Consider the following 23,925-nt stretch of genomic DNA (forward strand, 5'->3'; position numbering starts at 1 on the left):
GAAATTGCTGAGCCATTTGTTACTTGCTGATGTGGATAGGTGAGTGTTAGAATAAGACAAATAAGTCCCCAAATATAAAAGACACTCGTTTTGATATTGAGTCTTATCTTTTTAAATTGGAACTCTATGAAAGATGTAATTCATTATTGCTGCTACTGATACTTACTGAGGGTGAGAAACGATTTTCGATGGCTATTGATGGAGGCTCTTCAAGCACAAGGGGAGGTGGGAGAAGTCAAGAGAGATCCGTTTTAAATGCCAGACTGTACAAGGAGGTGATAATAGAGATGGCACTGTTTCGAAGTACTTCTACGGAGTTTATGTGATTCTTCACAAGTTGAGAACAACCATCAACTCCAATAGACTTTTTTTTTTGGGTCCTCATACTTTAAGGTAAGCTTAGACTGTTGTATCTGGATAGAATTTGTGTAGTTTATCATTCTTTGGCTCGCTTGATGAGCACGCTGAAAAAATCTACAAAGACTTTGAGTGCTAACTATGAAGGTGAAGGCGCAAATGTTAAAGAATATTTTTTTGGAAGACATGAATTGGAGAAAAGATTGTCTAATTTAGAGAAGATGTTGTCTTTAGAGATAAAAAAAAGTATGAATATGTAGGATGTAAAACCCGGTTAAATTATAATTAATAAACTAATTATGAGTAAAGAAGATTAAAAATTTAAAATTATAATTTAGAAAAGTAAAAATAATTAGAATACAAATTAAAACACTAATCTTAAATATTTTAACCCAAAATTAGACCAATGGGATAAAACAATTAAACCAAGTCCATGTTGGACCCAAACCCAACTATTAAAACACTCCCCCACACTTAACAAGATCATCAAATTCAAAAATGCATTGGGAGAGAGGGAGGGAAACGGTGAAGAGAGAAGAGAGTGAAGAAAACCTAGAGCACTATTCATTTTTTATTTCAATTACTCATAACTTTTGATCCCAAGTTTCGATTGACGTATTGTTTGTGGCCACGCGTCACCCATTTCTTCCTCTACGTTTCTATCTGAATAGATTGGTAAGAATCTCGAACTTTTTTGCTCCAATTTTGCTGTTCATATTAAATTCGAGTTTGAGCTTTAGGTATTGAGAAATTTTGTAATTTTGATGGTTTAGAGTTTTTCTAGTATGAGCTATTGTTGAATTTTATCAAAATAATTAGTGAAGGTAAGGAACTCTTACTTCCTTTGAATCTTTCAATTTCATAAAGGCTAGATATTGAGAGTTATGAATTTGTATGAAATTGGTAGAAAGATTAGATTAAATAGCTTGGTTGAAACTTGGATGGTGTAAATTTGAGCTTAAAGTGGACAAAAGCTTGGATCGCTTTGAGGAAGAAGGAGTCTAAGGTGCTTGAGCTTGGGAATATCTTTACTAGTAGTACGGATTTTAGTTTCGAGCAGGTAATATATAAGATTATGTGAAAACCTAGGTTAATTGTCTTCAGGATGGGATTGAATGAAAATGGTTGTTATTGTGATTGATTGGTTATGTAAATTGAATTATTATTGAATAATGTAAAATGTGTATATGAATGAATTGAATGTGAATTGTGGTTGAAATGATTAATTTAAATTAAAAATTTATAAGTAGTGATTGTAATATAAATTGATGTTTTGATGGTTTAAGTTATATGGATTGGACTTGGGTTGGTTAGGCTTGAATGAGTCAGAAGATATTTGAGTATTGAGGAATGTGTGTTGATGGTGTCTAGTGAAGGTTTAGGATAGTTTGGAATGGAGTAAATTGGTGAATTTGGTTGAAATGACTTTATACAGATATTGGTAAAAATGAGTTTTTGACCAATTTTAATGGGCCATAACTTGGCGCTTGGAGTTCAAATTTTAATGAAATTTATCTTAAATTAAATGTGGTGATGAGAGCTTTAAGATAGTTTAATAATGATGGAAAACTAAATTTGTAGAGGAAGTTATGAGTGATTAAAATTGTGGTTTTAAACTGAAAATCTAAGATGTTGCAGAAAAACCAAGATTTTAGTCAAGCGTACGCACAAGGTGGTGCGCACGCACGAGGTAGAGCGAGTGTAAGTGCTCGTGCATACACACGAGTGTGTGCGTACGCATGACAAGAGAAATTTGCAAGTTATGCGTACACACAAAGAGATGCATACGCACAAGCTAGGAAACCTTTCAGGTGCATGCGTACACACAAGCCCTATTTTCACACTTAAACTCTGTTTTTGACTATTTAGCTTTTTTGACAAGCTTGTAAACTTTTGTAACCCCCAATTAAGGTCTGATAACTTATTTTTTTGGCCTGAGAATAAGTATGAACCTATGGATTGGATTAAATGGAGATTTTAGATGAGATTGTGGAGTAGAGTTGATGAATATTGATGAGAACTTGAAAGTAATGAACTTACTGAATATTAAATTGATACGAGACATGAATGAATGAGATTGACGATGTTTGAGTATGGCTGATTGGCTGGTTTGGCTAGGTCTGGGTGATATCACACTTGCGTATTGATTGAAATAACTGTTTACGACGAGGTCTAGGTATTATCCCGCTTGTGTAATGAATTGAAATTGAATCTCATGATTGAGACTCTCTGGGTAGATGCAGTGGTTTACCCCACTTGCTCCAAGTTGAGACTTGAGACTTTGTTGACCCTCCGCCGCAAGATGTGGGCAGACACTTATACATTTTCGGATAATTCCTCTAAGAGATGTGAATTTCTCTTGGGAATGCACGCACCGAGGGACTATCCAGGGTTAGCTACTGGACATGTCGGTTTGGTTGTATAACCGACAGATGAGCTCATTGGGCATAGGGCAGACATGCATCATTTACATTTGTATGTATTGTTTTGGTGTGCATCTTGTAATTGGTTTGCCTTCTTGATTAATTATGCCTATTTGCTATTTGATCTACTTGTTATATATGCTCTCCTTATTTGTGTATGCCTTGTATTGTCTTGTCTGTGTTTGTAAAACTGAGAAATCATCTCTTATGCTGGCGGTGGTGATATTGAGGATTGTTCTGGAGGAGAATGTGACTTGTATTAGGAGTAATTGGGAGTCTGAGATCCTTAATTAACTGAATTTAGTTCTGATTACCCTGTTTGGTTTAGAAAGGACCCTAGGCTTAAATTTTGAGTTGAGTGGAGTATATGATCACCTAGTGGGTCTGTGTGATTTTATATCGTCTCTATTTGGAATTTTTACCCTACTGAAAACCTTTTGGTACTCACCCATTTTGGGAATGTGCTATTTTTTAGATACAGGATGTGATGCACCTCATTGAGCGTGCTGGATGCTCTTCTGGAAGCGAAGATTTATTTTAGGAATTTTTTGGTATATATATATATATACATATCTCCACTTTTGTATAGTAACTTAAATATCCCTCTTAGAGGTTGATTTCGAAGAAACAGGATTTATGTTTTGGTTATCTTTTGGGATGTATATATATTTTTAGCAGATCTTTGCTTCGCAGGCCTTGACCTTTCGAGTGCGACGTCATTTCTGTTTTACTTTGCTTATCCTTTCTTTCAAGGCTCCTAGTTATACTATCTTTCAAATATGTGTGTGTGTGTGTGCGCGCGCACGTATCCCACCACTTCTGATGTACGAATTAAGTATAAAGCTCTGTGTGTTAGGGTGTTATATTAAGGTATTAGAGCAGTTTGTTCCCGTAGAGCCTGAGGGATGGACTATCTATACTTCTAAGCATACTCTGTGTATATGTTATTTAGGATATCTGCTTGATAAATATAGCATAATTGTTCATGAGCATACTTTTGGGAATTTAAAGCACTAGACTTGAGATATTGAGACTGATCACCTTAATATCAATTGTTTGGTGTGGATAGGACCCAAATGGTGTCTCGTGGACATAGATGAGGTCGAGGATAAGGACAAAAAGGTAATGAGAAAACCGTACCGATAAGTAGTCTGGCTGATTTCATAGCCGCAATGGAGAACGTGGCTACGACCATTAATGCTGCTGCTACTGTGACCAACCGAGCAGTGAATAGGATGAAACAACAAGCTGGAAGTGGCAATGAAAGTGGTAATGGACATGGTGGTAGAGGTGATATTCTGAGTACAGTGGTACCAATGGAGATATGGAGCTTCCCAGAGTTGGTCAACAAGAGTCGAATGGCAGAAGAGTGCTCGAGAAAGACTGATTTGGCTAAGAGTGACAGCCAAGAATCCTACAGGAAGGAAAAAGAAAAGAGTTTTATACCAAAGAGCCAGAATTTCAAAAGAAATTATTACGTCCCTCCACATCCACAGGATTAGAACAATTACTGAAAGAATGACAACCACCATAAAAATGGAAAGGGAAAGCAAGCGAGGACATATTCAGATGGGTTGAGGTGTTTCAAGTGTGGCTTACCAGGGCATAAGACTAGGTATGGTGCATGTAAGAGAACTTAGAATGCAGATCGAGCTCAACAACAGGGCCAAGATTTTGCCATGACGGTGGATGATGCTACTAGAAATGGGAATAGAATGTGTATAACAAAGTAAAAAGACTAAAATACCATTGTTAATTTAATTCTAACCCTTCTTTTCAGATTTTTTCTAACTCATTTAAAAAAAAACCCTAACAGAGAGCCGCTCTTTCAGAAAATCAAACCTAGCGAGCTTTTTTCTCAAATTCATGGAGGCTCTACCGGCATCAGCACCGCCTCGCTACCGCTTAGAATTCGCACGACCACCGCGCTCCTTATTCTAGAAGGAAATCGTTCGCGTTCGTGTTCATCAAAACTCACGTTAGGAATATTTTAGTAAATTTAAAAAAATTAAAATAATAATAAAATAAAAATAATATTTTATTATATTTATAATTTATTTAAAAATTTAAAATCTAAAAAATTAAATTAAAAATATTTTATTTTATTTTATTTATATTTTATTATATATATTTATTAAATTTAATCATTAATATTCTAATTGAAAATTTTAAGGACATTTTAGATAAAGTATTCACAATTTTTAAATACACTAAATATGAACCAAACGAAAATTAACACATTCCTATTCCTAAGCATATTATTAATATTTCATGGATTTTACTTTTATAAACCAAATATAGAAATATTATATACTTGATAATACTATTCCAAGAAATCATATTCCTAGTAATAATATTCTTAGGCATCAAAACTAATACTTTAACCACATACATCTTTTAGGTTTTGAGTTGGATATATATGTGGTGTCTTCTCATCTTATAATTTCTCTCCGAATTTTCTCCGGTGGTCGAGAGCTACCCACAGTAACCCAACAAGTGGTATCAGAGTAGATGGTTAATGGGTCTAGTTGTTAAGGAGTATTTAAAGTGAAACACTAGAAAGAGAGAAAAGAAGAGTGAGGAATTTATAAAATGAGAGACCTATTAACTTGACACCTTAAGGTTTAAAAAAAAAAAAGAGAGAAAATTCGACACCTATTAACTTGACACCTATTAACTTGACACCTATTAACTTTTTGGATGTGGTATATTTTCATCTTATATTCTCTCACTTAATTTCTTTTGGAAGTCTCTCCGATGGTCGAGAGTTTACCACAATGGCCCAACAATATTTTGTCCCTAATAATAATCATGTTTGCACTATAATTTTCATGTTATGTGGTTTATTCTACCAGGAGTGCAGCAAATTTTGTGATTTGTAGCCATCAATTAGCCATTATTAATATTTTTAATGGTATGATATTTTATTCAATGGTATGGAATTACTTTTTTTTATTGGTTAAGTGCCGACAAGATTTTAATAAAAGTGCTGGTTTCCTAAAGTTTCTTTATTTTAATTGGACATTCTAGTGTATATTAATGGATTTTTTATTTTAATAAATAAATTAAATATAATAATTACCAAAATAAATAATTTAAAAAATATTTATCGAAATAAATATTCTTTTCTCATCTTGTTTAACTGTAAACGAGATAATTTTGCACGTATCTCGTTTACGGTGTAAACGAGATAGATGTTATCTCGTTTACACGATAAACAAGATATATGCATTTATAAATAATTAAATATAATTTTTAAAAATAATAAAAAATATTAATACTTTTAATTTGACCAAACTCTTAATAATTAAAGACGGGTTGTTTTATCACGTTAACACGTTACTTTAAAAGCACATAAGTGCATTGTTAAATTGCTCATTGTTAACACTGTTACCTTGGATTGACTCCTAATAGGAATCATGTAACCAATCAATCCATCTCCATTGAGTTATGTCTGGAATAAGGTTATTTAAATTATATTTCAAATTTTTATGTACTTTCATACAACAAACGAAATTTTTATGTACTCCCTTATAACAAATATAATTTTTTAAATTTGAAATTTTAAATTTACGGAATTTTGTTCGTTATATGGGAGTACATAAAAATTTCGTTCTGTTGCATGGGAGTACATAAAAATTTGAAATATAATTTAAATAACTTTATCCTAAAAAGAACTCAACGAAGATGAATTGATTGGTTGGATGATTCTATTAAAAGTCAATCCAAGATAACCGTATTAACAGTGGCCAATTTAACGATGCACTTATGAACGTTATCCGGCGTCCCTATCCGGCCGCCATTAAAGCGCCACCTTGCATTTGCGTCGATGAAGCCGTCGTTCGCTCAGCCATGAGTACCATAGCTTCTCCTCCGCCTCCGGTGCTCTCATATTCACTCACTCTTTTTGTTTTTTATACAGGAGTACATATAAATTTTATTTGTTGCTTGGGAGTACATGAAAATTTGAAATATAATTTAAGTAAAAAAATATTTCATATTATATATCAATAAAGTAGTGACATGCATTAACTGGGTCATTAAATAAATCACATATATTTAAATTATATTTTAAATTTTTAAATAGTGGGTAGTTAGAAAAGAGGTAACCATATTAATAGTGGGCAGTTTAAAATGGACTAAAAGAGGTAACCATATTTTGAATTGATTGGTTGGATGATTCTATTAAAAGTCAATCCAAGATAACCGTATATGTCCAAGTAAACGTGTTAATTTTTATAATTTAAAATGGACTAAAATTGATCAAATATATTCATTTTAATCTCTTCTACCAACTTTTTTATGTACTAATTGCATGTCAAAATTATCTCGTTTACACTGTAAACGAGATAAGAGAGGAGTATTTATTTCGGTAAATATTTTTAAAATTATTTATTTTGATAATTGTTACATTTATTTAATTTATAAAAATAAAAAATTCTTAGACATTGTGTCCTACATTTTAAAAAAAAATGCCTGGTGATAAAAAATACCAAAATTTTCATTTAATTTTAATATAATAATTCTCTTGGTAAATTTAAATAAATAATTAAAATGACGTTTGTTTTAAAGCTTGTGCTATAGCTCTCTATAGTCTATACTCACCTAAGAAGTCGCGAGTTCGAGTCTCTCTGTCTTTAATAAAAAAAAATAATAATAAAGCTTGTGCTGGTGCAGCCTGCATAGACTCAAATTCATTAAATTGCTATTAATATTGGTTGTTGAATTATTTGTTTATAGCCTCTTATTCTCTTAACATGCATATGTGTTATATATATATAAAGACTATTTAAATCAGGGGCGGGGCTACATACATAATAAGGAGGCAATAGCCCCCCTAATTTTAATTTTTTATATGTAAATTATATATAAATTTCAGTTTAGTCCCCTTAAAATTTTATTTTAGTCTTATTTTATTATGTAAATATTTTTGGTCCCCCTCTAATATTTCATCTAGCTCCGCCCTGATTTAAATTCTCACTATTGATGTGATCATCACTTCTTTGACGAATTATTGGATAATATTATGAGTGTTTTATAAGTGTATTTAAGGTTAGACATTGTGACCTAAATTTTAAAAAATGCCTGGTGATAAACTCACCAAAATTTTAATTATTAGAATTTATTTTTAATTTTAATATAATAATTCTCTTTGTGAATTTAAATAAATAATTACAATGGCGTTTCAGTTTAAAGCTTGTGCTGCTGCATATATTCATAAATTGCTATTACACTATTTGTTATTTAATATTTGTTTATAGTCTCTTAACATATGCATGTGCTAATGCCTCTTAAAATTTGCACGTCGTAAGCAACCATTACTATTACATTATGAATTTTATAAAATTTTAAAAGAATTAATAATCAGAAGTTGTACAGTTGATAGGTATTTATAATTAATCTAGTTAATCGAATAATTAGTTTATTAATTTATTTAAATAAATATTAAAATTTTAAATTTTATTTGAATATACAACAATTATTGATTAAAATAAATCTTTAAATAAAATTAAGATCTAAAGCATATTAGACTTTGTCCTTTTAAATTTTGTAAAATCACAAAAAAATTTCAAATTATCATATTATTTTAATATTTAATGTTTTAATAAAAAAAAAAGAAAAAATATTGTAAAGTAACGGGAATCCAAGTGGCCTTGAAAATGGTGAATGGTACAGTTTGTCAGTTTCAAATGATAAAAACCAACACTTAGAAAAAGAGCATGCAAATGAATGAATGCAAAGAAGAAAAGCAAAGTGTAATGTTATTTAATTTCTACACTTAATAAATAATAAATAATTTACAAAAAAAATTATAAAATAATTACTTTAGTAAAAATAATAATAAAAATAATTTAAAAAATAATTTTGGTGTTATTTTTAGAAATTATTAAAAATATTAAACTAATAATAATAAAAAATAATTAAAAAATAAAAATAATTATAAAAAAATTATTTTAGTAAAAATAATTATAATAATTTTTTTTTAAATAAAAATAATTTTAAAAAATTGGTGTTATTTTTTTAAATTATTAAAAATAATAATAAGAAAATAATTAAAAAATAAAAATAATTATAAAAAAATTATTTTAATAAAAATAATTATAAGAAATTATTTTTAAAAAAAAAACATAATAATAAAATAATAATTATAAATATAATTAAAAAATTATTTTGATAAAAATAATTATAAGAATTATAAAAGAGAGAAAATTATTTTGGTTTTAAATTTAATTTTCTTGTCATATGTTAGTATTTTACTTGTAGATCAAACTTATATCATTTTTAATCGTCAAAATTACTGTCATTATAGAACTTTCCATAATAAATTTTGCATTGTGTATTTATTTTTTTAAGAAATCAGAATGAATGCAATATAACAGGAATAAGTTCATACGTAAATTCTTTAATATGATGCTAATTTAATATTGCCTATAATAAAATTAGAAATTTTGTTTAATTTGTCTTCAATATTTCATATTTATTGAAATACCAGGATTTTTTTCGTAAATAAAATAAAAAAATTAATTATTTTTTCATAAAAAAGATCTCAGCTTTATTTTTAAGGATACAATTTTTTTTGGGAATAACAGTAAGTTCGCCACACTTCCAGTCGCCGCAAAATGTATATTATTGACGTATAAAATATACATTAAAAATAAATTAAACAATACATATATTTATACAATAAATATTATTTTTCGTGTAAATATAATATTTTTCTTTAAAACAATAAGTACTCTTTTTTCTTAATCAATATGGCATGTTTGAATCTTCAACCTTAGATGTAAGTAATGAATATTGAAAAAAGTTTTGTTAATTAATAAATATTCTAAAACCATTAGTTAAAGTGTTTAATATAAAAAGTTTTTATAAAAACGTAAGTAAAGGTATAAAATGAATAAGAGGACGAGTTCGAGTTAACTCGTCACGAGCAGTGAGTCAAAAAAAAAAAAAAAGTTAGTTCGTATTTTAAATGAGTCAAAAAAATGCTAATCTGATTCGACTCATTTGAATCAACAAATTAGACGAGTCAATTTGTTTGACTCATTTTTTAATTTTTTTTTAAAACTTCATAATTTTAGTTATTTTTAACTTGATATCAATACAAATAAAAAAATATATAAATAAAAATTAAAATTATTATACATTCATATATTTTATATTATATTAAATTATTTAAAGTCTAAAAACTTAGTTAATAAAAAAGATATTTTGTATTCCAAAAAAAAATTTATATATCCAAAATGAAAAAAATAAAATGAGAAGAGAAAAAGAGTTAGACGAGCTAACTCATGTTCGCTCGATCTGAACCCATTTAACTCGCGATTCACGAGTTATATAGGTCGAGTTAATTCGTTTATAATAAGCAGTTATAATTTTATTGATTCGACTCCCTTAGCTTATTTTTACGAGTGATTTGAGCTGACTGACTATTCACAACTCATTTTGATAGTTTTAAAATTAAATAGTTAAAATTTTTATATATTTATAATATATTTGCAAAGTGGTTTAAAAATTTCAACAAGTGATAACCTTAAACAATTGCCTAAAAACACTACTTGTTAGCAAAATTTTTTTAAAAAAAATTATAACTTCTATAAAATATTGAATATTCAAAAAATAAATTACATAAGAGAATGGAAAAAATAACACCATATGGATAGATAGTATAAGAATGTCTCGTTTAAAAAAAATTTATAATATTTTTTTAAGTATAAATAACTTTATTACATACATGATACATAATAAGATACAATAATATTATTTGATCTATATTGTTAGCTCACTGAATAGAATAAATTTTTTTGTTATTATTGTTCTTTTAACAAGATTCTTAAAGACAATTATTAATAAGATTTCTTAATATTTTTTAAATATCATATATAAGACCTTTTTCAATTTTTTGTATGTGTGAATATTTTATTAATAGTATATCAAATATCTTGTAAGATAATTTTTGATAATATTTCTTACTTTGGAATGTATTCAAAAAAATAATACAAATTATATAGTGTGGTTTCACATAGTATTTTAAATATGTATTATATATACAAATAGTTAATCAAATAGTTAATTTTTACAGAGATGGCTCCTTTGGAATAAGGAGAATGGGAGGAATGGTATGACTTTGGTGAGATGGAAATTGGTGCAGGCGCCAAAGAAGCTAGGTGTGTTGGAAGTTGGGGATGCTATCGTTCATAACACTACACTTTTGTTTAAGTGGTGGTGTCAGTTTACAGAGGAAGAGTGTCCGTTGTGAAAAAAAGTGGTCTGTTCCTGTAATAATCTAAATCCGGATATATTAGTGTCCACTCAAGTGCTACCTACTAGAAGAGACACATGGAAGGATATATGCCATGTACAAATTAAGGAGCAACATATAAGGGATAAGATGATTACAGGCCTGTCTATGGAGATTAGTGACGAACGGCGGACCCGGTTTTGGGAGGATGTGTGGTTATGTGGTGGCCCATTGAAAGATCGGTTCGCTAGACTTTTCTTTGTTTCAAACCATTGTGGATTCATTATTAGGGATTGTGGGTTTTAGAATGGGTTAGAGTGGATTTGGAGCTTTCAGTTTCAATTTTTTGCAGCCGTTTATAACCGCTGCTAGATCCCACTTAAAACTGCCACAAAAATATATTTTGCAGCATATTTTTTTAATATTCTTGGTGATTTTTTTCACTGGGCGTTCAACGCCCAAGGCAGCACAAAAGGAAGAAAAAAAAGAATATTAAACTCAGAGAGATAAACCCCCGAATTAGCAAGCCACAAATAATGAGCATTTTGATGATGAAAAACCATAGAAAATAAGCTCAATACACACAAAGAGTAAGTGTTGTGACAAAGAAGCACTAAGTTGCAAGAATAAGATAAAAAATAAATCAAAGTTATTAGTGCTTTTTCACAAACACTTGATATGTATATTATAAGCAAGAAGCAAGTTGAGAAATTCAAGTGTGTAATAGATCCAAAATTGAATGCCAATTATCAAAGCAACACCATATAACACAAACAAGCCAAGAAATATTAAAATAAACCACCAATTCACAGAATATTCATCTTGAAACTCCAACACCAATATAAAAATGCAATGAAAGAAAAATAACAAAAAGGAAACTACAAATAACAAAACTAATATGCAATTAAGAACAATTAACATATTCGAATACAAGAAAAAAAAAGAATTGAAGAGTAAAATAGAATAATAAAAGAAACCTTGAAAGGAAGGAAAAAAAGATGAGGGTATATGGAAGTAAGAAGAAGATAAGAGGGGTGAGAAGAGAAAAGAAAAAGAAAGACGGTGAGACCGCTGGAGGTGGTGGTCCGTCAGCGCTGTGACGCGTGTGCGTCATTCACGCGTACGCGTGGAAGGACCAAAAGTGAAAGTGACGCGTGAGCATCGGTCACGCGTACGCGTGATAGGTTTTCGTGCTAGACGCACGAAACTGGCACAATTCCATCACAATTCTCTGGTTTTTGTACCAGAGGCAGCATTAAGAGACGAGACATGCGCGTCGGTCACGTCCACGCATGTGTCGTAAAAAAAGTAATATGACGCGTACGCGTCAGCGAGGCACACCCGTGGATTGGGTTGTGCATCTAGCACCCCACCTGCACAGTTCCAACGCAAGTCTATGGTTTTTGTACCAGGAATTGTAGCATTAGCATACGACGCGTGCGCATCGGTCATGCACATGCGTGGACAAGGAAAATTTGTAGGTGACGCGTACGTGTCAGCGAGGCGTACGCGTGAGGTGGGTTGTGCGCCTGGCACCGCATCCGCACAGTTTCAGCACAACTCTCTGATTTTTGTATCAGAGAGAATCAGCATCAAAATTGTGGGGTGTTGACGCGCACGCGTAGGTCACACCTACGCATGATAGCCCCTTTTTTTTATATATAAGAGCAAAGGTAAATATGCATAATTGAAAAGGATGACACACATCTAATGAAGCAAAGATAAATAAATAAACTATAGAAAAGGAATATCATACCATGGTGGGTTGTCTCCCACCTAGCGCTTTTCTTTAACGTCCTTAAGTTGGACGGTTGATGAGCTCAGTCCTCTTTCTTGGTCGGGTCCTTCAAGAGAAAGATCTCTAACTCCTTGTTGTTCTTTATTTTTGCACCCTGGTAAAGTTTTAAACCGTGGCCATTGACTTGAAGAAGGTAGGGCTTGAGGGGTTACTCAAGTGGACAACTCCATACGGTTCAACCTTTTCTACCACATATGGTCCATCCCACCTTGACCTCAGTTTGCCCGGCAATAATCGCAACCTTGAGTTATAGAGAAGGACTTGATCCCCAACTCTAAACTTTCTCCTCTTGATGTTCTTGTCATGTACCACTTTCACCTTTTCTTTGTAGAGCCTTGAGTTTTCATAAGCTTTAAGACGAATGCACTCCAATTCTTGCAGTTGCAATTTCCTTTCAATTCCGACTCCTCCCAATTCTGAGTTACATTCCTTCGCAGCCCAATAAGCCTTGTGTTTCACCTCTACCAGAAGGTGATAAGCCTTTCTATAGACTAGCCAGAACGGAGTCATGCCAATCAGTGTCTTGTAAACCGTCCGATAAGCTCATAGTGCATCTCCAAGCCTAGAGCTCCAATCCCTCCTATGGGGTTTAACCATCTTCTCGAGTATGCGCTTAATCTCTCTATTGGACACTTCGGCCTGGCCTATTTATTTGGGGATGATAAGTTGTCGCCACCTTGTGAATAATACAATGTTTATTCATCAAACCTGTCATTCTTTTGTTACAAAAATGAGAGCCTTGATCACTCATGATTGCTCGTGGTAATCCAAAGCGGCAAATGGTGTTATTTCATACAAAAGAGACAACCACATTAGCATCATCAGTACGGATAGGAATTGCTTCCACTCACTTAGAAACATAATCAACAGCTAACAGAATATATAAGAAACCATTCGAGTTTGGAAAGGAACCCATAAAGTCAATACCCTAAACATAAAAATTTTCACAAAATAATATGAGTTGTTGGGGCATCTCATCCCTCTTGGATATGTTTCTAAATCGTTGGTGTTAGAATATAATTAGGATCAATTAGAATTATTTAGTATATCTGAATATTTATTATAGAATATTACGCCTTTATTATTACGATTCTCTTAGTCCCTATAAATACCCTTCTATATTGTATCATTCCAGACAACTTGAGTAGACAACTTGATTACACTCAATAATATACTATCCTTTCTCCAGTTTAGTCTCTTATTTCTAACATGGTATCAGAGCCATGACATCCTCCTTGAAGAGGATAGGTTATTTTTCTTCGGTTGAAATTACCGTATTTTTCATACTTTTCTTCCGTGCCATTTTTTTCCCTTCCTTTTTGTCACTTCTTTGATGCTTTTTCACCTTACCGACTAGCCTATTCTCTCCGTCTTGTATCTTTCTGAGTCGAAAGATCAAACACCAATGTCATCCGCTGTTTTTCTATTCTCATGAAGAAATCATAAAGTTTTTTCTCTCTTTCGGCAGATCCGTCTACGTTCTCTCGTGGCAGTTCCATTTGCATTCTCTCGTGGCAGTTCCGTCTGCGCTCTCTCGTGGCAGTTTCGTTTGTGTTCTCCCGTGGCAGTTCCGTCTGCGTTTTCCCGTGACAGTTTCGTTTGCATTTTCCTGTGGCAGTTTTGTTTGCATTTTTCCGTGGTAGTTCCGTCTGTGTGTTTCCTTGTGGCAGTTCCATCTGCACTTCCTTCAGATAGTGGCAGTTCCGTCTGCGCTTCCTTCAGACGAGCGGCAGTTCCGTCTGCGCTTCCTTCAAACTAGCGGCAGTTTCCTCTGCGCTTCCTTCAGACAAGCGGCAGTTCCGTCTGTGCTTTCTTTCGGCAGTTTCGTCTGCACCCGTTTTATCAGTTTATGCAGTTTTTTTTCTCTTTATTTTGTTGTTTTAAATAAATTTCAAACTCAAGTTGTCACTTGAGTTTGAGGGGGGATGTTAGAATATAATTAGGATCAATTAGGATCAATTAGAATTATTTAGTATATCTGAATATTTATTATAGAATATTATGTCTTTATTATTATGATTCTCTTAGTCCCTATAAATACTCTTCTATATTGTATCATTCCAGACAACTTGAGTAGACAACTTGATTACACTCAATAATATACTATCCTTTCTCCAGTTTAGTCTGTTATTTCTAACAGTTGGCATTGGTGGCAAGAGTTACAGAAAAGATTTGCATCCTTAAAGAGTGTGGGCCACCAAAATCCGCAGTCTAAGATTTTTCTTGCAGTTCTTTAAGGGCCAAAGTGGCCACCACTTTCAGAAGAGTGGCATGCCTCCAAGATAGACTGAATTTCGAATTGTGGAACACACCTTCTAATTATTTGGTCGGCACCACATCTCCACAAATATGGGTCATTACATATATAATATTTGGACTCGTTTTTCAGCTTGTTCTTTTGATGTTTAGAAAAATGTGGAGGAAAGGTGTGACTAACCAAATAATTAGCCATGGGTGCATACCAAGGAACCACCTTGGATATTGCTTGCAAGTTATCAAGAGGAAATGCATCATTGATAGGAGTGGAGTCACTTTTTATATGCTCTAAGCGACTCAAGTGGTCCGCCACTAAATTTTAGGAACCACTCCTATCCTTGATCTCTTAAATCAAACGTGTTTATTTTAAATGGACAGTTCATCTTCCCTCTTATTTAAAATGGACGGTTTATTTTTTCTATTATTTAAAACATTCCATTTTTAAGAGTTTGGTCAAATTAAAAGCATTAATATTTTTATTATTTTAAAAATTATATTTAATTATTTATTAATACATATATCTCGTTTACAGTGTAAACGAGATAACATGTATACTGTAAATGAGATACGTGTAAAATTATCTCGTTTACAGTGTAAACGAAATAAAAGAAGAATATTTATTTCGGTAAATTTTTTTTAAATTATTTATTTCAATAATTATTATATTTAATTTATTTATTAAAATAAAAAATCTACATATTAATAAGCTTAATATTAATATGTATATATTTTTCACACATTATAGTATATGTATTCACTCATAAATAAAAAATCGGCATATTTTTCACACATTAATATGTATTCACTCTATAGTATATGTATTTATTTTCAGTTTTTCACCAACTCAAAAAAAATTATTTAAAGCCAATGAGTTATAGTTCAATGACATAATCTCCCCATATTCAATTAAGAGGTCACGGGTTCACTCCAAGCTAGCTTTGCAATTATATATATCATGCTATTATTGAGCTTCACGTGATATTGTGATGAATGTTGTGCTCTTAATAATATTGTGTCTTTGAATTAAATTTTTATTTATCTGGCTAAAATTTGTTAAAATGTCTTTTTTCGTATAGAATCAAAGTGTATAGAGAATATAAAAAATAAAAATAAAAATAAATGGTAAATTATGTGAAATCTATTATTTTTCGTTTAAATAAAATATTATTTCACCACTATATACGCTTGCTATGTTTAATTTTTCCATACTTTTGAACATGTGTTGATCTTTTTACTGTATTCACTACTACAAACTCTCCTAAAAAAAAAGCACATTAAAGTAATTCTTTCTTCTACTATCTCATTGATGAGAGATCCCATTATTAGTGATGAGACACTTTTAAAAAATGGACATCACTAAATTGGTCTTGATATTTTTCTATCAATGCTTAAAATGTTATTTATTTATTTATTAGGGAAATAGATTAAGTTTAGATGAAAGCTTTTGCTTTTGATTTCTTTACATATTTTAATTTTAATTCTAAAATGTTGCCGTTGAACGAAGAGTTGAGGGTGACATTTACTTGGTAACATCATGGGTCAGCTATATGTATATTTTACCTGTTTTATTCTTTTTAAATTGTTTTTAACTTTTTTTTATCAGTATACCACCACATCGGCTGTAGTTGATTTTCTTTTGTCTAGTTGAATACACGTTTTTACTAAAATTTAATTTTAATATAATGTTAATATAAAAATATTTACACATATTTTAAATCATATCTTGTCACATTAGTTAGAATTTTATTATCTCACGCTTAGATGCCCATTTATATTAATACTAATAGACCTTATAATAATAGATAAATTTTATTAAAAGCATTACATATAAAGTATGCTGGAACATCAAAATTATTCTAATATCAAATATTTTTATTGAACCTTACACAACAATAACCTAAAAACGATCGATCGAAATATATATATATACGAAGAATGTTAGAAACATTTTTCTTTTTATTTAAGTCGATCAACACAAACTATTTTTTTTTTTCTTCACTAAAAATATTGACTTTCTAATATTTTCCATATATCAGTGTTTAAAAGTTGTGTCCCCGTGGATAGTCTCTTGGTAGAATTCTCGGAGCTGCAAAGTATTTCAATTTAATAAAAATTAAAATTATGAAATAATTAATTAAGAACTTTAAACTGGCAGTATTATTTGATATATTTATATATAAATATGCATACAGAAGTACATATATATACAGATATACTGAGTTAAAATAAAGTTTCGTGCACGATAATTTTAGACATATTTTAATTTGTACATAAAATATTATTTTTATATACTCTGCAAATATGCTCACATAAATAAAAAGTAATTAAGGATTCAAGCTAAGTGAGCATGCTATTCTTATAACAAGAAAATGAATAGAAATAAAATATTAATTCCAGAAATTAAGCCAAAATTAAAAAGGTTCCTACTTTTTTTTTTCCTTTTCTTTTTCAAGTAACAAAACATAGAGTACAAATTAAAACATGTAATAACCGTAACAATTAAAAAAAAAAAAACAAAAAAAAAATATTAGGGTTTCTACTTACATGATGTTTTGGATGATTGAGATTCAGGTTGAGTCGTCTTTCGACTCCAACCAAGACGCTTTGCCATGTTTCCAAAGTTGAGTGAAATAAAACACGAAACCATTTTGTAAGACAAAAAAAAAAGTTATTAGTTTGTAATTAATATGATGTTTTTGTATAAGTGATTTTATTTGTATCTTCTTGACGCTAAGTCTCTATGTATATGCATGTATTTATAGTGTTGATAATTCTCAACTTTTCATTCAGTCAAAATTTTCAGTCCTTGTATCTTACCAAGTCAACTTGCATTGTGGAAAAAAGATAATGCTACTTGTTGTGTATACACACATATTGTTCTTTTATTATTACTATTTTGGTTCACACTATTTTTATGGAACGAGTAAAAATACAATCATATATATTGTTCTATTATAGATGAAAATTCACGTATACTTATTTTTATACGAAGTTAATAGTTAAAAATTATTAAATAATTATTTTATTAAATATATTAAATTATCCAACAGTTTTTAATTATTAATTTAATACAAAATTAACTGCATATAAATTTTTATTTATATATCAAAATTTTATTTTCAAAAGGTTTAGAATTGATTTTTGATAAATTTCAAAAAGAGAACATAAGACAAATAAAAAAAATTTTACACAAAAAATTAAGTGAACAAACTTAAAAAATATATTCTTATTTGATAGTGCATATTAAAAATATTTTTTTATTAACTTAAATTTTTAGAAAAATAATATTACGACCTATTTTATCATAATTGTGATGGTTTAGATGGATGCTCGGTAATAAATTATTGTATGCTAGATAGTTAGAGGCACGAATAGTTGAAACTTGAGTTAGCTAGATTAAATGATTAATTAAACTGATTAAGCCACTTAGTTAGTTGAAGTTAATTATAGTACTTAATAATTATATATAAATCAAAAATATTATTTGTACATTAAAATTAATTACTAAAATTAGTCATTAATATATTTGTGTATAAATATATGTGTGGTTTAATTTATTTTTAATGTGTATTTATATTCTAATATGTATTTTATACTGGTGGCTGATTTGATGTATATGTAGCATTATTCTATACAAATATATAGCTGTTAACTCGTGTAACGTAATGATGTGTATGTGGTTAACCGCCCATATATAATACTATATGAAGTACGGATATCTTGTTGAGTTGTTGTGTCACGTGTCAGGCACATTTTGGACACGATACTTATAGACATTCATTCAATATGCGTGTCTGCTGTGTCCAACCATGTCTTAATAAAAAATAAAAAAAATTTTGGATACATTTAGATACACTTAAATAACATCACGTGTTAGCATATCCAACCTTATTCTTAACATATATTTTTAAAATAAACTTAAAAATAATATATATTATTTTTATTAAAACAAAAAATATCTTAAATATTTTATATAATTAAAATAAAATATTAAAAATAAAAAAATTATATTTTAATATCAAAATATCAATACAATTTTTTTTAAAAAAATACTTTATATTTTATATATATACGTGTCCCCGTATCTTATAAAATTTTAAAATTTATGTGTCAATGTATCCCTATCGTGTTGTGTTCCATTTCTATATAAGTGTTTATGCATTATAAATACTACCAAAATTTATTTCTCAAAAAAGTTTAAAAAACAAAGCAAACCAAAATAAATTACAGGGTAAGTTAATAAAATAAATTGTTTATTTTTTAATATTATCAAAATATAACATTTATACATTGAAGACGAAAATACATATTTTCTATTTTTATAAAAATTGTGATCGGAGTATAGTGGATTATAAACGTAATATAAATCGCGATTGGAGTGTAGCAATTTATGTTGGATTGCATGTGAGAAGAAATCGCTATACCCCTCTAGTAGTTTTTGATAGAATGCTTAAAAGGCATACATTGCAGTACTCCATCGTGATTTATGCTTGCCTATATCAATTAAAAAATTGGATGAATGATTAGGACATTGTGTATATTAATTTCAGGTTATATCAGTAATAATGTCAATTTTAGTATCTGATTATTGTACCTTGTTTGGAATTTGAATTTGTTAGTTTAGCAGGTGCTTAAGTACAATTTAGCTTGAATCTATATTTTGCACATGTTTTTGAGATTTGACACTATACTATTTAGCTTAAACGAAGATATGTTAAACTTATATTCATATAAAATAAAAATCTTTTTTATTTATCTAAAATAGAACTTAAAGAGGTATAAAATGAAGAATTATGTGTTGTTGTATGTAAATCATTCCCATTATCATGAGTTAATTAACTTAATATTCATTTCTTTTGGTGTACCATTCTAGATTCATTACAACATGATGTAATGAAAGTGGTATAAAAATAATATAAATTTTCATAAGTAGTATTGTATTAAACTCAACAAAAAAATATGATACAGTTAATACAAATAACACCAAAATATTATCTCTTACAATCCAGATGAATAAGCAGGTCCGGAAGTGGGTTGGTATTGGAGTGGGTCTGCTGCCAAAGTCTATGACTCACACAATGGTTACTTGTGGTTGTGTAAGCAGCTGTTTGGTTGGGAGGAGAGGGAGAATTGGCTTTGACTTTGGCGTCAGCTTGTTCCGGAAAAGCATAAGTTTTTGGCTTGGTTGTGTCTTAAGGAGGCTCTTCCTACTGCAAGTTTTCGCTTTAGAAGAGGGATGTCGTCATCGGATAGGTGTCCAAGATGTCTTTCTAGCCAGGAATCGGTTATACATTGTATTCGGGATTGTCCAAAAGCTCAGCTTGTCTGGCAAAGGTTGGATATTCCTTGTCATCCTTTGGATTTGAAGAACTGGTTCTTGTATCATAGCAGAGAGCACCCGTTCAAGTTCTTTTCGGGACTTTGGTGGATATGGCGAGCAAGAAATAACGACATCTTTAATCCCCATGAAACTTGGCCTCCGGAAAAAGTCATTTGTCTGGCATTAACTTCAGAAAAGGAGCTTAGAAATATTTTTGAATTACAACGTATGTCCCTTCCCTCTACTCTAAATGGTTTTTGGAATCCCCCATCCATTGGTACTTTTAAGATTAATTGTGATGCTAGTTATTTTGGTTCGGGTGATAGTGTTGGTTTTGCTTGTGTTATTAGAGATTGTAATGGGAGCTGGCAAAGGGGGTGTTTGGGAATGATTGAGAGTAATAGTATTCTTCAAGGAGAATTGTTTGCTATTTGGAGAGGATATCTCTTAGCTTGGGATGTGGGTCAACGAGATGTTATTTGTGAGACGGATTGTGTGGAAGCATTTAATCTTGTTACTCAAGATGGTTTTGGGTTTATTGATCCACTGGTGCTCAAAATAAGAGATATCATGCATTGAAATTGGCGTGTTGACTTTCGTTTGATTATGAGAGATGCAAACACGGTGGCAGATACTATGGCAAAGATGGCGATGAAGTTACAACTTTCGCATATGGAGCTTCTTTCACCTTGGGAGGAGTTTAAGAGTAGTCTTAAACGGGACTGTCCCTCTATTTAAGCAGTTCCTTGTTTTGTTTCTTTTGTTTTTCTTTGTTTAATTTATTTCGGTCACCAAAAAAAAATAACACCAAAATATATAACAATTTCAACTACTTGTATATGTGTACTTAATGCATCACAATAAGTCACATAGTACTAAAAGAACTTTAACTTCTCATTTTCTTTTCTTATTCCATTGTACCTTTAGAAGATGACAATAATTCTTGTCAATTTTGTTTATAATATTCCAATATAAATTTTATATTGTGAATTTCAAAAGACCAATTTAACTTGTAGTACTCAAATAAAACTCTACTTCTCAATTTTCTGTATGAATTCCGTATCATAAGAACTTAACTTTAATTTAGAAGATCGTCAGGCATGTGACTCAGATAATAGAAAAAAATTCAAATTAAATTCAACGTCAATATAAATGGAAGAAATTAGGTTCGATGAATTGTTACGAGTTTTTATATTGACAACTACATATCATATTTTAAGGGATATATAGATAAGTATAAACTCCTATAGAAATACTGCAGTTATGCCTTTAAAGCATTCTATCAGAAATTGCTAGAAGACTGTAGCGGTTTCTTCTCACAATCCACGACTACACTTCTACCACGGTTTACATCTAAATTATAATCCATCATATTCTACGGCGATTTCTATAGAAATAAAAGAATGTATTTGCATCTTTAATGGATAGATGTTGTATTCTGATAATATTAAAAGGCAAACAATTTATTTTTGTAACTTGTTCTTACCTTTAATATTAAAATATTTGATTGTATTAAAAATAAATATTAATATTATATAATATAAACCAATTTTAATATTTTATAGTTTTTTTTTGTGTTTAATTTTTATTTAATTTTTTGTAATAAATTTTATATTTTTAAATTTAAAATTAATTATTTAATTTTTTTATAATTAAATAATAACTTTTAGACACAATAATAAATACTTATAATATGTCATTCTATTAGCAATCAATGTATATTTAATAAATAACATCAAGTTATCAAATATAAAATTTGTTTTCCGAACATCATATGCAACTTTCTGATAGAAAATTGGTCTTGCAACATTAAAATTTCTTAAGGCCATACGCTATTTTTATAAAAAAAATTGCTCATTTATCGCTATTTTTTAAGGATGTAATAATTTTTTTCCTATAAGCATTGCCCTCAATTTATTTCCATTTTTGTCATTGTTCAATCCTTATTGATTTTAATATGATGCGTTAAAATTAAAAATTTATTTAAAAACTTTTTTAGTAATTTTTTATATATTTTATTTTTTATTTTTATTTTATAATAACCAGTGAGTTGTGTAATAAAATTTGTAAAAGTATTTTTAATTTAATATCTATAATTTTACGTACATAATATTCAAAATTTCATACAAATAATATTCATACTTTTATATATATATATATAAAATATCTATAATTAACAAATTTTTACTATTAATATTATCTAATTTAAAAATATATATATCTTTTGAATTATCTTATATGTACGTCAATAGATCACAATTTTAAATTATTTTAATATTTTTTAGTTGATATATATATATATATATATATATATGTTTATTTATTAATTTTAATCTAGTTTATTAATAATTATATTTAATAATTTATTTTATAATTTTTTTATATTTATATTTATTTTTTGTTTTATAATATTTAATCGTAAAAGTATGAGTTGTATATACAGTAGAAGTTATTAAAAATTTAAAATATTTTTAATTTAACATGCATAATTTTATATGTATAATATTTATAATTTTAAAGATATAATATCTATAATTCAAGAATTAAAATTGATTTATTATAATTTATTATTTATTTTTTTTCAAGTCATAAACTAACATTTCTTTATGTTTTTTATTTTCAATAAATTGAGACCAATCGAATTTGATATTTTAGATTTTTTTAATTTTTTTATAAAATATATTGTGGTGATTTAAAAATACTTTTTAGGATTAATGATGTAAAGATTTAAGACTTTTATTTAAAATAAAAATTATATAATTACAGATATAATAAGCTAATAATGAGAGAAAGATTTTTGAGATTTGATTCCCATAAAAAATAAATTAATTTTTTGTGTATTAAATAAAAAAAGATATCTATAAAAAAATTAATTATATTAATTAATTAAAAATTAAAGAATGATTCACACTCTCTTATAAATAAAAATATTATTAAATATACATTTTTATTTATTATTTGTGATTTTTAACTACATAACATTATTCTTATTGATTTTGGTTAATATTTTTAATTATTAGTCTAATTTTTTAATTTAATAAATTAATAATATACTTTTTAACTCATTTTTAATAATACAATGTTACATGCATTAGTATTTAGATTACATCTCTTTCATAAAAGTCAAGAAATACTTTTTCCAAAACCATAAGCTCAGCGCCTAGATCCACCGGTTAGGTAAATACATCCTATATACAAAGATAGTTAAACAGAATAAAATGATTAGATAAACAAAATTTGTATTTCTATATTGTGTGTTCTGAAAATGGACATGGAATTTTATGTTAAAATAAATTAGGATTCTTTCAGTGCGGCATAATCGTAATTTGCATGTATGTATAATTCCAACTATTATGCATAGTCAATTAACACAGTCCATAGTCAATTACAACATGTACAAATATTACTTACAGAATAAACTATTATTTTTATCTATAAAAAATTAAAATAGAAATTAGTTTACTTATTTATCATAGATATGAAGTTGATTTTATTTATTTATTAATATATTTGTCAACGTTTTGAACTC

At 29.1% G+C, this 23,925-nt stretch overlaps 1 protein-coding gene across 1 annotated transcript; it reads right to left on the minus strand.

Annotated features, from left to right (window-relative positions):
• Positions 1-12,925: 12,925 nt before the first annotated feature.
• On the minus strand, positions 12,926-13,330 carry LOC110269380 (uncharacterized). Its single transcript, XM_021117171.1, has one exon. The coding sequence runs from the start codon at positions 13,328-13,330 to the stop codon at positions 12,926-12,928; it is 405 nt and encodes a 134-aa protein (XP_020972830.1).
• Positions 13,331-23,925: the final 10,595 nt, after the last annotated feature.

This window comes from Arachis ipaensis, chromosome B3 (assembly GCF_059453495.1).
Source record: "Arachis ipaensis isolate K30076 ecotype BB chromosome B3, ASM5945349v1, whole genome shotgun sequence".
NCBI lineage: Eukaryota > Viridiplantae > Streptophyta > Magnoliopsida > Fabales > Fabaceae > Arachis > Arachis ipaensis.